General features: G+C 50.6%; 2 protein-coding genes across 4 annotated transcripts in view; one reads left to right on the top strand and one right to left on the bottom strand.

Annotated features, from left to right (window-relative positions):
• The window catches only part of ZNF143 (zinc finger protein 143), a 274,804-nt gene that overhangs the window by 98,891 nt on the left and 159,986 nt on the right, over nucleotides 1-15,927 (bottom strand). The window contains exon 10 of the mRNA XM_085648159.1: nucleotides 1,410-1,535. Within this exon, the coding sequence (XP_085504285.1) occupies nucleotides 1,410-1,535 (126 nt within the window). The remainder of the gene's footprint in view (nucleotides 1-1,409; nucleotides 1,536-15,927) is intronic.
• Nucleotides 1-15,927, top strand: part of LOC146857603 (uncharacterized) — a 426,280-nt gene that overhangs the window by 281,854 nt on the left and 128,499 nt on the right. The gene's annotated exons all lie outside the window — the stretch shown is intronic.

Below are 15,927 nucleotides of genomic sequence, written 5' to 3'. Positions count from 1 at the left end.
AAAACTTCTACTTGTGCGCATTCAAATTTTTTTCCCCATTTTATCTTGGACTTTTTTTCACATGATAGGGACGTGCATTTTCATGTGTTAACAATTATCCAGAGTGTGAGCCGGATAAATAAGCCATTAACAGCAAAAAAAACTGAAGTTACCACCAAGCACAACTTTAGGTGCGTGTGCATTCGTTCACAGCAACATTCACACCTTTAAAAACATTGCAAGAAATAATCAAAACAGCCCCCATACTACAGAATTCATGGTGCACGCATTGGCTTTTAGTATAACAACAAGATGCGTGCGTATTACTTCACTGTACCATCCTTATATTAATATATTACCGGGATAATAAATACTACTCCTACACTATATACTTTATGGCACATAACATGTTTTTTATTTTTAAAAACGTGCGTGCATTGACTTTATAATTGCACTGTTGGCTAAGTAACCTTGTTTGATCATCACATAATCTCCCCAAAAACAGTATGCCGTCTTCTAGCGCATATATTTAACATAAAATTGCAACATGGCGCATGTTGACTCCAGAAAGGGCTGGTCGCTTTATTGGAAGTGCACAGATTCACTCAGCGCAACAATAGCACCACAGCATCATTCAACGCCACCACAACATCACTCAGGCCCAGCACAGCATCACTCAACGCCACTGCTGCATAACTCAAGGCCAGCACAACATCACTCAATGACACCACAGCATCACTCAGTGCTTCTTACATATTTTAATTACAACTTCTCAGCATGCTGCACAGCAGCCATACTTCTCTACAGCACAGTTTAGAAACATTGGCAAAGTCAATAGCTCTACATAAACACTTAAAAGGCCCCCCAATGCATAGCCAATAGGTCTCGCCTTTGAGACATTATAAATGTTTAGTGATCCAGCACAATATCCTTCAATTAAACAACAACAAGTGTTGCATAGCTATTCACTTATAAGGTCCCAAAAGCGAGACCTATTGGCTATGCCAATGGTTGTTAAGTACTGTCGGGGGATGGTGTGAGCTGCAGTCATATAATTGGGACTTAACATTCGGTACTCACTCTGTTTATCGGTTTTATGAACAAGATGGCCTAATTAATACATTTGTTCTATAAATTTAAACTCAAATATTTTCCTTACACGTACGAGTAAGACCTTTTACCATCAGTAATGAGACCTAAAATGCACAATATGTAAAACTGAAAATACTCAAGGAGAAATAAGTGTTCTCCTTTTATTTAATGAAGAGGATGGTATTATAAAGTAGCATAAAAATACTGATAAGTTCTTTCATATTTCAGGACGTATTACATTTTTAGCTTCTGTAAACATAGCTGAATCATGTGTAGTAGCATTGCAAGGCCATTGCAATGGTTTTCATTATGCAAACAAATGAAGATTTTATTTTTACCTGTATGTGTTCTAATGTGTTTCTGTAGATCTCCTGACGTCTTGAAAGACTTCGAACAGTTGTCTTCTGAGCAGCGATATGGCTTTTCTCCAGTATGAGTTCGGACATGGCTTTTTAACCCATAACCTTGAAGAAATGTAGAAAACAATATGCATGTGTCAGCATAAATCACAATTATTATGCTGAAGTACTTGTACAGGAATTTATGCAACTTTAGCTTGCAAGCTGGAAGGGATAAACCATGAAAAATGATAGGAGAAGAAGCAAAGCAGAAAGGTTGCAATTTACCACATCATCAATTGATTGATAAACCCTGGAGGATTTTGCCTCTGAAATCCCCATTTATGCTCTCAATTTCCTGCGAGGCTTCAGGAACAGCTCTCCTGGGTTCAAAGAATAGTGCTACCTGGGACAGCTGTGAAGTGGGTGGAAGCACGGCCTCCGCCACCATGGCTGCCTCAGCTAACCACCCAACCATATGTTGAGAGTTAACTATAAGAATATGTTAAGGTGGGCAATGGCAATAAGTAAATAGTGGCAAATCTACCTTCATCCCTGATTGTATGGTGTAACTTAATTAAAATGCCAATATTGCCCAAGTTTATTTTTATTTTGTTCATGGAACTACCGCTATGCGAGTCAAATCTATTTTTTAATAAAAATTGTTTATTATTAACAGCTTCATACGGGCACAGAGGTAGGCAAGAAGGGCCATCAAACTACTGAAAATGTCATTAATGAGCAGAAGACTTGCATTTCCTTATTCCTAGCTATCCTACTGACCAGCTATGGGCAATCAACTGAGGGCCTGATTTGGAGCTTGGTGGCCGTAGTGCCATACAAAACATTATTTGATTTGTATTATACATGAGAAAAACTAAGGGGAATTAAAATACTGTGTGCCTTAAATGCTTGTTTCGCAACTATCTAAGGCTCTCTTCTCCTTCCTTGAAGAGTTCATAACCATGGGAATTAACGGTTCAAGAGCCAAGATTATGGTTGGTATCAATGGAGTGGATAGGTAAACAGATACAAATAATGGTGTGTGTTGCAATCACCATAACTAGAATTAATGTGGCTAGAACTTGGAAGGAGATTATAGCTCCATGTTTTGATCAATGGAAAATGAGCCAATGCATTATTGAAATAAGGAAGGATATCTAGGATATCTATATAAAAGTGTTTCAATCAACACTGGGCCCCTCACCAATTATTACGAAAGGGTTAAAGCTTTAAATCTTTCAATAATTTTTATTCAGTAAATATGTTTATACTGTGACAAGACAGTAGTTTATTAATTGTTGTTTTAATTTGTGTAAATACACAGTATCTATCACTTACTGTCGGAAAATGCCCTTTTTGACACAGTCACCCCAATATTTTGCCTGGTATTTTTTTTGCAACTTTGACTGAAGTTCACTGGGTTCCTACTAACTAGGTCCCCAGTGCTAAAGTTCTTAACCAAAAACAAGGTAATTGTGCAACTGTTCCCTCTATGCCCCTAGTCAATGGGACCCCTCGTACTTAAGAGGGTCCCTAAGTGCTGCAGCATGTATTGTGCCACCCTAAGGGACCCACCGACAAACGAATGCATACTGCCACTGCAGGTTGCGTGAAAGGGTGCAGACAAAAGTGGAAACACAACATGGCACACACCCCGTGTGCCATGCCTACTAATACTGCATGCAATATATGTAAGTCACCCCTACAGCAGGCCTTACAGCCCTAAGGTAGGGTGCATTATATAACATGTGAGGACATATCTGCATGAGCAGGTATGCCCCTGTGCTGTTTAGTCTAATTGCTGGATAGTACAAGTGAAGAGGGAAGCCATCTTGAGTACATGTACTGGACACTGGTCATTACGAGTTCCCCAGCTACATGATGGCTTCACTGAAACTTATGGTGTTTGGTATCAAACACCTTGTCTTAATAAATCTGTACTGATGCCAATACTAGATTTATTATGACATGCACCAGAGGGCGCCTTGGAGGTGCCCCATGAAAACCTATCAACCTCTAGTGTGCTGGCTGACTGGTCCTGAGCAGCCTGACACCTCAAACGCTTTTCTGACCCCTGGAATTGACAGCCTGCGCCCTTTGAAGTCAAAATCAATGCCTGCTTTGGCCGGAGGTGTTGTCACCTTCTCCATGCAGGATGCCTAGTAATCAGCATCTCAAGGCAGGAGGCGTCAAAGGCCTCAAAGGCCTCTGCTGCCTTTGATATGCGACCCGGCTTCCCCCAGACAGGGAAAATGCCACACTCTACCCAGGTGAACACGAAAAGTAGAATTCCACCATCTTGGTTTTTGGTGAAATTAGATGCATTGCGTCAAAGTTATGCCCACTACCCACAGGAAGTGGTCATATAGGGGGTGTAGGCCTCAAAGGTAATTAGCCCATTGGCTACTACCTTACACACCTCTTAATGCACCTACATTGGGTATTTAGGTTGCAACCCTGACACCAGGAACTGAAATTCGATGGACATAAGAAAAAGAGGACAAAGAACAGCAAAGAAACGAGAATAGAGGACCAGCTGTGGTACGTTTGGTGCCAAAACCTGCCTACCTGCACCTGTCCCGACAATCGCGACAAATCAACTCATCCTGCCAATGTGCAGCTGCAAAGAACCCCGGTGGGCTGCCAGCACTTCGTAAATTACCAACAATCTCCCTTTGAGTAGAGGAGCTACTCCCCTGCAGGTTGCAGGCACCAAACAGCAAAGTCTGGTCCACCGTTCTGCTGCTCCCGGGTCCACTGACACAGCAGCTACCCAGGAAGAGGTCTCTGTGCTCCAGAATGTCAGATCAGTCTCCCCACCAAATGAGAAGACACCAAGACCAACCGGAACCGCACAGAACCAATGAAGCAACCAAAGCTTGTTTGAGTCCAAACCAGATTCCACCAACTCCAAGATTGAGCAGCCTTCGAGGGATATCAGTGTAGGAAAGTGCCCCTTTTTGACATGGGCACTCCCACTTTTTGCCTGGTATCCAATGCAATTTTGACAGAAGTGCACTGGATTTCTGTTATCCAGGCGCCCAGTGCCAAGTCTCTTTCCCTAAACTTTACAATTGTTCCCCAATTTGAAATACCTTTAGCACCCCTTGTAAGTCTCTAGTAAGTGGTACCCCAGTACCTAGGGTAAGGAGGCTAAAAAGGGTATCCAAGGGCTGCAGCATGTAATGTGCCCCCATAAGGGACCCTCAGCACCAACATGCAAACTGCCATTGCAGGCTGCGTGTCTTGGTAAAGAAAAAAGTGAAAGCACGACATGGTATACATCCCTGTGTGCCATGCCTGCAGAGACTGCATGCAGTATAGGTAAACTACCCCTTAAGCAAGCCTCACAGGAGGAGGAGCCTAGCGCTTGACCAAGATGGCCGCGTGAGCTCTGAGCTCCCGAGACCCTCGCGCCCTCCATCGACTATCCTGTCTCTAATCCTGTCTGTATGCATGGCATCGTGTGGATGACCTGCCAGGGAGGCGATTGATGCTACCCGCGGTCGGATCGCCCACCGGGAACCGGAGTTATGCATGGCGGAAGATTGCGGCCTATCTCCGAGGAATGCCAGGGGCTAGAGTTGGCAGGACGCCCGACTTCTAGTTGAACAACAACGGCCAGGCGAGGTGTGAACTGTCGGATGGAGGTCCCCGTCCTTTCACTTTCGCTTTCTCTCCCTTTGTCTGCCCTGCCCCTGGAGAGCTCTTGGTGGCTTCATTCTCCTTTGGACGCTCTACATGCTACACTGGCGGCCCATTGCAGAACTGATCACTCCTGATTCCTCTCGCTGTGGGAGGGCCGTTTTATCTGAACCGACCTGCTTGGTACCAACCATGTCGGGCAAAGCAGAGGTGGATCGGGTGAAGCCTAAATCTACCAGGCGGGGTGCCTATACTCAGGTCAATAATATGGACCGCTATGCTCTGCAGAAAGGATCACCGAGTGGGTCGAGCCAGTCGCCAGATACCCAGAAGGAGGCCTCGCCCTTGGCCCCGGAGCTCTCGCTGCAGGATGTCATGGGCGCGCTTGAAGGGATGCAGACTTCGATTGGGAGGCAGTTTGATGCCCTGGCGCATAAGGTGGATGCCATCTTGGTGGATGTCAACCTGATCCGTGCGGACTTGGGCAAAACGAATGAACGGGTTAAAACCCTGGACCTCAAGACCACGGGCGTCGCCGATGATGTCGCGGAACTGCAGACCGAGGTTCGCAAGCTGAGGACCGAGAGTGATCTCGCCGCCCGCAGGCTGGAGGACTTTGAGAGCCGGGCCAGGCGCAACAACGTGCGCGTTATCGGGGTCCCGGAGTCCTCGGATGAGGCTTCGGTTGACCTGCTCGTCGAGGACTTGGTGCTTAACCATCTGCAGCCTAAGGGTCTTGGGAAGTTCTTTGCGGTTGAAAGGGCCCATAGAGTGCCGGGTGGGAGGCCCAAGGTGGGAGCCCCACCGAGGCCGATTGTCGCCCGGCTCTTTCATTTTCGAGATCGGGACGCTATCCTGCAAGCATCGAGGGTGACGGGCCCGGTCCCCTTCCAGAACGCGTCGGTGAATTTCTATCCGGACTTCACCCAGCAGGTGCAGAGGCAGAGACAGGGCTTTCTGGGGGTGAAGAGGCGACTTCGGGAGAGGGATTTGAAGTATGCCATGCTCTTCCCTGCCAGACTACGTGTGGTGTACGAAGATCGGACATTCTTCTTTGAGTCTCCTGTTATGGCCGATGAATGGCTGGACGCTTTGCCCCGGCGGCGGACGGGAGAGGATACTGCCGCGGATGGGGACAGTGGCCGGGATGGGCAAGGCTGATTTCTCGGAGCCGGTCTGACTCGATTTGACTTTATTTGATGACTTGATTAGAGTGCAGTAAATGCGGAGGGTTGCGGGAGGACGAGGGGAGCTCTTTCCTCCCTTGGGGTGCTTTTTGTAGATGTTGGGATTTGTAGGGCGACAGGCACACTGCAAGTTGGGGGGGCTTTGTAAGCTGCAGCAGGGGTGCAGGGTGGGGGGGATGGTTGGGATTTTGGGGTTGTTGTTGGGGGGTCTGTTTCTGCAAGGCGTAGTGATCATCTTCGGTATTGTCCCATGGTGGCTCTTCGGGGGGGGGGGGGGGGGGGCCTGTTTGGGGATGGGGGGTAGAGGTTTAAGTGTTATTAGCTGGAATGTTAATGGTTTGGGGGATCGCATTAAGCGCGGGATAGTTTTGCAACACTTGAAACGGTCAATGCCAGATGTTGCCCTACTGCAGGAGACACACCTTATAGGTAACACGTGCTATGCTCTTAATAGGAAGGGTTATAAATTCATAGCTCATTCGGGATTCTCCTCCGGGTCTAGGGGTGTGGGCATCCTTGTCAGGGCCTCGCTGCCATTTGAGGTGGACTCCACCGTTGTTGACGATAGGGGGAGGTTTGTGGCGGTGGCGGGGAGGTGGGAAGGTAGAACTTTGGTTTTAGTTTCGGTTTATGTCCCTCCAGCCCTGCAGGCCTCCACGTTTGTGGATCTGGGTAGGGCCTTGCTGGATCTCCCGGGGGGTATGTTAGTGGTAGGGGGGGACTTCAATGCTGTCGGCTCTGGGCTGCTGGATAGGCACCCGCCCAGAGACAAAGGGGGGGCTCAGAAGTGGCTTCCAGACTTCCTAGACACACTCGGCCTGATAGACTGCTGGAGGCTCCGACACCCCACACAGCGTCAATACACCTTCCACTCCGGGGCGCATGGTAGCCTTTCTAGGATTGACTATCTGCTCACTTTGGCTGTGCACGCCCCTTTGGTTTCTGAGGCCAGGCACATGGCGCGTGGCATATCGGACCATTCGCCAGTGTGGGTCAGGTTGGATGTCGGCCGAGAGGGAGGGGGAAGGGTGGCTCCTATTAACCCCTGGTACTTTCGAGATTCCAAGATGCGCAGCGCACTGGTGAAGACAGTTGATAATTTTTTCAAGGATAATCAGGGGTCCGTGGACTCGGCAGTGTCGCTCTGGGAAGCATTTAAGACCGTTCTGCGAGGGGAGGCCCTCTCACTTGTAGTGGCTGCCAAGCGGCGGAGAGATGGCGAGGTTATGCAGGTGGAGGAGGAGATTATGGCTTTGGAAGGAGCGCTAGAGGAGGAGGTAACAGCGGCCTCACTGCATGAGCTGAGCTTGAAGCAAGCCGAGTATAAGGACCTTGTGACAAATGCCGCTAAGACCCTCAGTAGGGAGCAGCAGGGCCGCCTGTATGATGTTGGTGACAAGGCCGGGAAGCTCCTAGCTTGGCTGGATAAAAAAGAACGGGTTAATAGAGTAGTGCCGGAGCTGACGGGTGAGGGGGGAGAGGTGATTGTGGAACCTGAGGGGATTGTCCAGTGTTTCTCGGACTATTTCCGTAAGGTTTATGCCTCAGTGTCGGATAGGCCGCCCGGGGACTCGAGTGACCTCTTTCTGATGTAGATAGAGATGATCTTGATGGAGACTTAACGGTCGATGAGGTGGCGGGAGCTATTCGCGCGCTGAACTCTGGCAAGGCCTCGGGCCCGAATGGCTTGCCGATTGACCTGTATAAATTGTTCCCGGATAGGGTAGCCCCTCACCTGCGCGCCATGTTTGTGGAGGCGCGGGGGAGTGGGACCCTCCCGTTGGACCAGAGGCTGGCGGCGATTGTTGTGATACATAAAGATGGTAAACACCGAGATAAGTGTGCCTCATATAGGCCCATATCACTCCTCAACGCCGAGCCGAAGATCCTGGCTAAAATCCTGGCGGGCAGATTGGTCAGGGTACTTGGAGACTTGATTCACCCGGATCAATCCGGTTTTATTCCGCATCGCAACACCGCGTTGAACCTTCGGTGCCTTCATGGGGTGATCGCCAGGGCTGGCACGCTGCGAGAACCGGCTATTGTGGCGTCTCTTGATGCCACGATGGCCTTCGATACGGTGGAATGGGAGTATTTGTGGGCTGTGCTAGCCAAGTTCGGCTTTGGCCCTGGTTTTGTGAGCTGGGTGAGGTTGCTGTATGAGGGACCCCTTGCGAGCGTGGTGGTAAATGGCCGGGCATCGACTCCGTTCCGGCTTGGGAGGGGGACTCGGCAGGGCTGCTCCCTGTCGCCTCTGTTGTTCGCCCTTGCTCTTGAACCTCTGGCGGCATGGATACGCTGGCACCCGGATATACGTGGCCTTCGGTGGTCGCCCGAACACGAGGACCGCATTTCGCTATACGCTGATGACATCTTGTTGTATCTTGCCTCGCCCAAGAACTCACTCATAGTGGTCTGTGACGTTCTTACATCCTTCGGTAGGAATTCGGGTCTCGTCATCAACTGGAGCAAATCGTATTTATACGTCCTGAGTGGTGAGGTTCCGCCGGTCCCGCGAACTTGCTCGATCCAGATTGCTCAGCAGGGCTTCGTGTATCTGGGGATCTTTATCTCCATGGACCCCGCTTTGCGGTATGAGAGAAACCTGCTCCCCCCCCTGGCGCGCCTGCGGCGGGATGTTGAGGGCTGGCGGAGGCTGCCGCTCTCCCTCGTCGGGCGCGCTGCCTTGTTCAAAATGATGTCCCTTCCTCGGTTCCTCTACGCATTGCAAAACACTCTAGATTGGGTGCCGGCCAAGTACTTTCGGGAGGTCGAAAGCCTCCAACGGACGCTGTTGTGGGATGGGAGGCCGCGGATAGCGATTGCTAAATTGACGCTTCCATGGTATGACGGGGGCATCGCGCTTCCAGACATTCGACGCTATTACTGGGCCACCCAGTTGTCCGCGATTAACCACGGTTTCTATGGCCCGGCCCTCAGCCCTGGTTATGCCATGGACAGATGGTTGTTGCGCGGTGGGAACTATCTTAGGGCGTTGTACTCGCGGTCCCTCGACTCATCCCTCACGGGGCCCACTGGGGTGGCGGTGCGTGTATGGAAGATGGCGACTGACTCTCTGGGCTGGAAGGATAGGCTCACCTTAGCTGCCCCGTTGTTTGAATCTGAAAGGTTGGGTAGGCTTTGGCATACGAAAGGGTTTGATAAATGGGATTTGATCGGCATTTCCAGGGTTGGAGATATGCTGATTAAGGGTAGGGTGAAGTCCTTTGAAGAGTTGCAGAAGGAGTATGAGTTGGGGGCGTCTGAGTTTTTCCGATATGTTCAGGTGCGTCATGCCCTGCGGTCAGTCCTTGTGGAGGGTGAGAGGGTGCCCGAGTCCTCTCCTTTGGAGGACCGGATCCTTGATGGCCATATGCCGGAGAGCACGATCTCGCTCATCTACAAGAAACTGATAAATGTTCGGGCTGATGTGCTACTGGGGCTGCGGGACCAGTGGACTAGGGACGGACTCGAGTTGGACGATGAGGACTGGCAGTCTGCTGTTACCTCTCCTAAGGAGGTTGCGATCCCGTCGCGTCTGAGGCTGGTGCAGCTTAAGATCCTGCATCGAGTGTATGTGACGGGGCCGCGACTGGTTCACATGGGATTCTCTGAGGAAAGCCTATGTAGGAGGGGATGCGGTATGGTGGGTACTTTCCTACATATCATCTGGGAATGTGGTGCCATCATGGAATTTTGGAGGCGAGTTCATGCGGTGATGGGGGAGGTGACGGGCATTGCCATGCAGCCGGAGGCGCGGTGTTGTCTCCTGAATGTCTGGGGGCCCACTGACCATGATGAGGCACAGACCCAGTGGGTGACCCTGGGTAACATGGTTGCTAAGAGGGACATCACGCGCTTGTGGGGTTCCGGGGGGCCCCCCACGTTAACTGCGTGGAAAGAAAATATGGACTGGAGTATGCTCAGGGAGAAGACAGTATATTGCGCCAGAGGCCGCCCTCGGAGGTGGCATGCCATCTGGGGGCGGTGGAACCAATACAGGGGGGGAATATGTCTTGCCCCTGATCTGGATCCCCCCGAGGAACAGCTTTCTTCTTGACCTTCTTTCCAACTCCGTATGTAGATGTGATGGTTAATTGACCTCTTGGGCCTCTGCTTTTCCCCCTTTTTCCTCTTATCATAGTACTGTGACCGTTAGATGATTGGGGTCCGGCTCCCCCTGAGGGGCTACCACCGTGGGCATTCAGTGTTGTTGCCTTGCTGGGGTTTGTTGTGTGTTTGTAATTATTAAAAATGGAACCTTCTCACTGCTCCTTCAATGTACTGTGGACGATTCTCTATACTCTCCTAATGAAGCTGCCGAACCTCCGGGATGTCGGCTGAATAGCTGTGTCCAGATTCTTGAAGAAATAAAGGTTTTTATAATAAAAAAAAAAAGCAAGCCTCACAGCCCCAAGGCGGTGTGAATTCTACCACACATGTGGGTATGTCAGCATGAGCAAATATGCTCCTGTGATGTTGAAGTTAATTCTTAGATATCAGAAGTGAACAGGGAAGCCAATTTAAGTACATGTGCTGGAAACTGGGAATAAGGAATGAATGAATGAAACATTTATTGTTCAGTTAGTAAAAACGTACAATTAAAAACACCTTTATACAATTCTTCTTACATTTCATGCATAATTAATTCAATATCCTTATTTAAAAACCACATAATTGGGGGGGGCGTGGCCTGCAGCCGATCCTAATGGCCGCCGCTTAGAGGAGCTCCGAAGGAAAGGTAGCTTTCCCCCGACTATCCGGTACATAATCCGGTTAATTATCCTGTCCCAAAGAAGGACACCCGCTGTGGAAGCGCCGGGGCTTTGATCGCCCGTATTTCCGATTTAAAAAGACTGTCAGCGCGCTGGGCAGAGCGTGCGGCGCGGAGCGGCCTAACCAAGCAGCCAAGACCAGGGACTTTCCTGGGACTGAGGCCCGGAGGAGGAGCTCGCGACCCAGGGAATGCGCTACGGTGAGGGAGACCACTGCGAACATCGGGCACCGGGTGCGGGAGCAATGCCTCTGAACCATACGCAACCCGACGCTCACCGGGTCCCCCTGTTGTTCGGCGCGGCGGACGACCTGTGGAGGGCGCCGGAGGAGGCAGCGCCGGCCAGGCTTGGAGAGCGGCGCGCCCTGTGGAGGGCGACAACCAATGAGGCCAAGTGGGGACTGCAGCCGCGACCAGGGAATACTGAGGACGGCCCTGGGGCGCCCGATGCTAATCCTGGGGCCACACGCCTACAAGCGCGTCTCAACACTCACATAAATGGATAGCCATTACAGCGCTGCGCGCTCCATGGTGAAAAGCGACCTGCTCATCCGGCGGAGATCAGGGTCTCGCATGGAAACGTGACCCGCTTGTTGGACTACGTAGCAAAGAAGTGGCAGCAAATATCTCCGTGCTATCAGTGTTGCACCGGGAGAATAAGCCCAAACTCCGGCCAACAGTCGATGGGCGGCAGGAGGCAGGATTGGTGCCCTAGGGGAGTCATGCAGAGTCAGCCTCCCTCATTTCCATCGGCGGCACATCTTTGTGCGGCAACCCCCTGAACGGCAGCTATGTATGCACCACGTTTAATTGTTTGAAGACCAAGCGGAGATCTCAGAAACAAAGCAGGACATACGCCGGCTGCCTAAGGACCCACGGTGAATGAATGCCTGTCTGTTGGCTTACCACGTCTAGGTAAATACCCCATTGCCCATACCTTCTGACAAGGCGGGAAAACCGACAGGCCGCGCAGAAAAGGGGGTCTTGCGGCAGGCAGCGGTGATTACCGATCAACGCGATATTAGCTGGTCTGCGATGGGGGGCAAAGGGCAACGCACGAACTCACAGATAAAGCTGGACAAATATGCCTATGCTAAAGAATTTTCTGCGCAGTCGAATGGCACAGCTGTCACAGACACGGCCCCCGATGGGGAAGGAGCGAGTAAAGTGACGCTAGATGACATTATGGCTGCTCTTACTAAGGTACAGTCGACGGTGGGTTCGATTTCTACTGATGTCTCGTTCTTGAGAGCCGACTTCCAAAAAATGACCGCCAGGGTCACCGAGGTGGAACAGGTGACAAAATCCTTATCTAAAGAATCAGCCACGCTAATCCAAAAGGTCAGCCAACTGGAAGCCGAAAACAGAATGATGGCGGCGAAGCTGGACGACCAAGAAGGGCGCTCACGCCGCAATAATGTTAGAATCACGGGCGTTCCCGAAAGTGAAGGGAGTCCAGCCATGGACCTTTACATTGAAGACCTTATTAAAACCAGACTCCAGCCCAGAGGCCTCTCCACCTTTTTCTCTGTGGAAAGAGCACACAGGGTGCCGGGGGAAAGGCCCAAACCTGGGGCACCCCCCAGACCAATACTGGCCCGTATTTTCAATTTCCGTGATAGGGACGCTATTTTACAAACAGCGCGAGTGGCTCCGCCGCTGCACATTCACAACTCGGTGATATCCTTCTTCCCAGACTATACGGCGGCGGTCACCAAACGTCGCAAAAGCTTCCTTGAAATAAAGAAATAACTTAGACGGAGGGAACTGTCCTACTCCATGCTGTTTCCGGCGAAGCTGCGGGTGGTGGCAGATGGCAAGGTCTGGTTTTGTGATACGCCAGAAGAGGCCCACAACTGGCTCGAGGTTTGGCGGCGAGTGGACGGATCCAGGCGATTGGAGAGACACCAACAACAGCAAAGGGAGGAGGTGGAATTCGGAGAACGCAGAACCGAACAGGAGGAAGATACTACGCAGAGACCAGAGGTCGAGGAATGAGGACAAGTGGGAATGTACAATTGGGACTCCCCAAAATCAGATGCAGTGTACATAACTTCAGCATGTCTAACGCGGACGGGACTGTGAGATCCAGATGCCCCCCCCCTGCCGGGGGGAGCGCAGAAGCCCACGGCGGTGGTAATGCCAAGATGCTGCAGTAGTACTCTGTGGTGAGATCGTCTCTGGGGTGGGGATGGACTGCGACAAGCCTCGAACTTCTTACCCTCACACGCAAGTACTGTTCATGGGTTTGGGTACTAAGCACTCTGCAAAGTTGGGGTGGCGGGTAGTTTGGAGTCCGTCTTCCAGGGAGGCAGGGAGGGGGGTTGGGGGACGGGGATTGGTTAGATGGTTAGGGTTTTTTTTATTGTAGTTTTTGTAAAGGCACACATATTTGAGACATTCCTAGACACTGGTCGACGGGGATGTCGAGTAATTATATCCGCATTACTTCTTATACAATCTGACAGCTATGGCGGAATTGGACTCATTAGCCACTGACCAGAGGTCGTTTCCTATGACTCAGGTAGCTCCCTTGACTCTAATTACGTGGAATGTGCATGGCCTGGAGGACAAAATAAAAAGAGGCTTAGTTTTGCAATGCCTAAAACGTAGCTCCCCGGTGGTGGCCCTGCTGCATGAGACACATCTCACCGGCCCCACATGTAAGGCGTTGGACAGGTGGGGGTTTAAAATGTTTGCGCACTCGGAATTTTCCTCTGGCTCAAGAGGGGTGGGTATCCTGGTCAGAAAACAGTCGCCACTAATAGTACATAAATTAAAGACAGACGGCTACGGTCACTTCGCGCCCTTTGCTGGACAATGGGAAGGGCGAGCTATTAATATAGTGTCAGTTTATGTTCCCCCGGCCCTGTATGCTGTCACACTCCCGGCTCTGAGTGACTTTTTGCTTGACATTCCGGAGGGAGAGCTGCTGATTGGGGTGGGGGGGGGGCTTTAATGCAATTATTGATGGGTCCATAGACCGATACCCTGTAAAGATGCACCACACAAGCGGTTCGTGCCTTGGGAGATTTCTAGAAACGCTGGGGCTCACTGACATATGGAGAAGTCACCACCCCACAACACGGCAGTTCACTTTTTACTCCGGGGTTCATAACAGTCTATCTAGAATAGATTACTTCCTCGCCACCGCGACAGTTTGAAAAATGTTGAAAAGGTAGAGATTCGACCCAGAGGTATTTCGGACCACTCTCCAATGTTGTTAACATACACATATCGCCACAGAGTGAGGCAGCGTGTCTAACCCCTTTACCCAGGTTATTTGCAGGTCCCTAAGATCCGAAAAGCTAGCATTGAGGCGACACAACACTACTTTCAAGAAAATGCCCAATCGGTCTGCTCTCCAACTACCCTGTGGGAGGCTTACAAGGCGGTTCTCAGAGGACAAGCCATTGCTTCTATCACACGGCATAAACGGGAAAAACAACAGGAAGTGTATTATATAGAGCTAAAACTACATAACGCCGAGGCTCAACGCACCAATAAGCCAACACCAGCTACTTCCCAGCAATTACGTTTGCTGCAACAACAGTACAGGGAATATCTAAGGGAAACAACTAAGCTAAGACTGATGGCCACACAGCATATGGTTTACGATATAGGTGATAAAGCCGGTAAACTCCTGGCGTGGCTTGATAAAAGGGAGCAGGGTAAAAAATGGATAGCGCGACTTCGAACGAGGGAAGGGCAGGAGACAACTGATCCAGGGACGATAGCGCGCACCCTAGCGGAACACTTTCAGCAGGTATATGAGTCGTCCTCCGTGATGACTACGGATGAAGCATTGTCATATATAAAGGATATTGCTATGCCCAAACTCACACCGGAGGCGGCCCTGACGCTGGAGGCTGATCTCACGGTTGAAGAGCTGTTAGTGGCGATTAGCTCAATGCAATTTGGGAAGGCGGTGGGGCCAAATGGTATACCATTAGAACTTTATAAAACGGTGGCTGGGAAAATTGCCCCACACCTGTTACATATGTATAATGACAGTTCGCAGGTGGGTGAACTCCCGCTTCCCGCTGGATCAACGAACAGCCACCATAATAGCGATTCCGAAACCGGGAAAGCCCCCTGAGGAGAGTGCTTCATATCGCCCAATATCTTTAATCAACACAGAGGCCAAAATTCTTGTGAAACTCCTTGCGATCACACTGTCGCCACACTTAGCGTCTCTAGTACATCCGGACCAATCCGGTTTCATGCCGGGCAGAAACACGGCTCTAAACCTAAGACGCCTGCACGGGGTGATGGCCCGCATCCCATACATTCAGGAGCCAGCGGTCATACTCTCACTGAACGCGCAAATGGCGTTCGATATGGTTGAGTGGACCTTCCTATTCGCTGTACTTATGCATTTGGGCTTTGGCCCTAAATTTTGTGCTTGGATCCATCTATTATACACTGAACCGGTAGCATATGTTACTGTCGATGGTCATATTTCCGGGAACTTTCCATTGACACGGGGCACGCGCCAAGGCAGCCCTCTGTCACCACTGCTATTTGCCCTTGTGCTAGAGCCACTGGCAGCGTGGATTAGGTGGGAGCCGATGATCCGAGGAATCCGATGGGCGGAAGGATGGGAGGACCGCATCTCCCTCTATGCGGATGATGTCTTATTGTATATGACCTCCCCCAAGCGCTCCATACTGGTACTCTTAAATATTTGTGGAATCTTTGGTAGGGCTTCCGGATACACCTTAAACTGGTCCAAATCAATCATGTTTGCCGTCTGTGGTCCACCGCCTCAACTCCCAGTAGATTGCCCACTGCAGATCGCGGAGGACGCGTTTAAATATTTGGGTATCTACATAACACCCAACCCAGATACCTTCTTTAAACGAAACCTTGCGCCCCCCTTGGAGCGTCTGAAAAGGGATGCGATGCA

This window comes from Triturus cristatus, chromosome 3_2, assembly GCF_964204655.1.
Source record: "Triturus cristatus chromosome 3_2, aTriCri1.1, whole genome shotgun sequence".
In the NCBI taxonomy this organism is placed as follows: domain Eukaryota; kingdom Metazoa; phylum Chordata; class Amphibia; order Caudata; family Salamandridae; genus Triturus; species Triturus cristatus.
The sequence above is the reverse complement of the archived record's forward strand: the minus strand, read 5'-3'. Positions and strand labels throughout refer to the sequence as shown.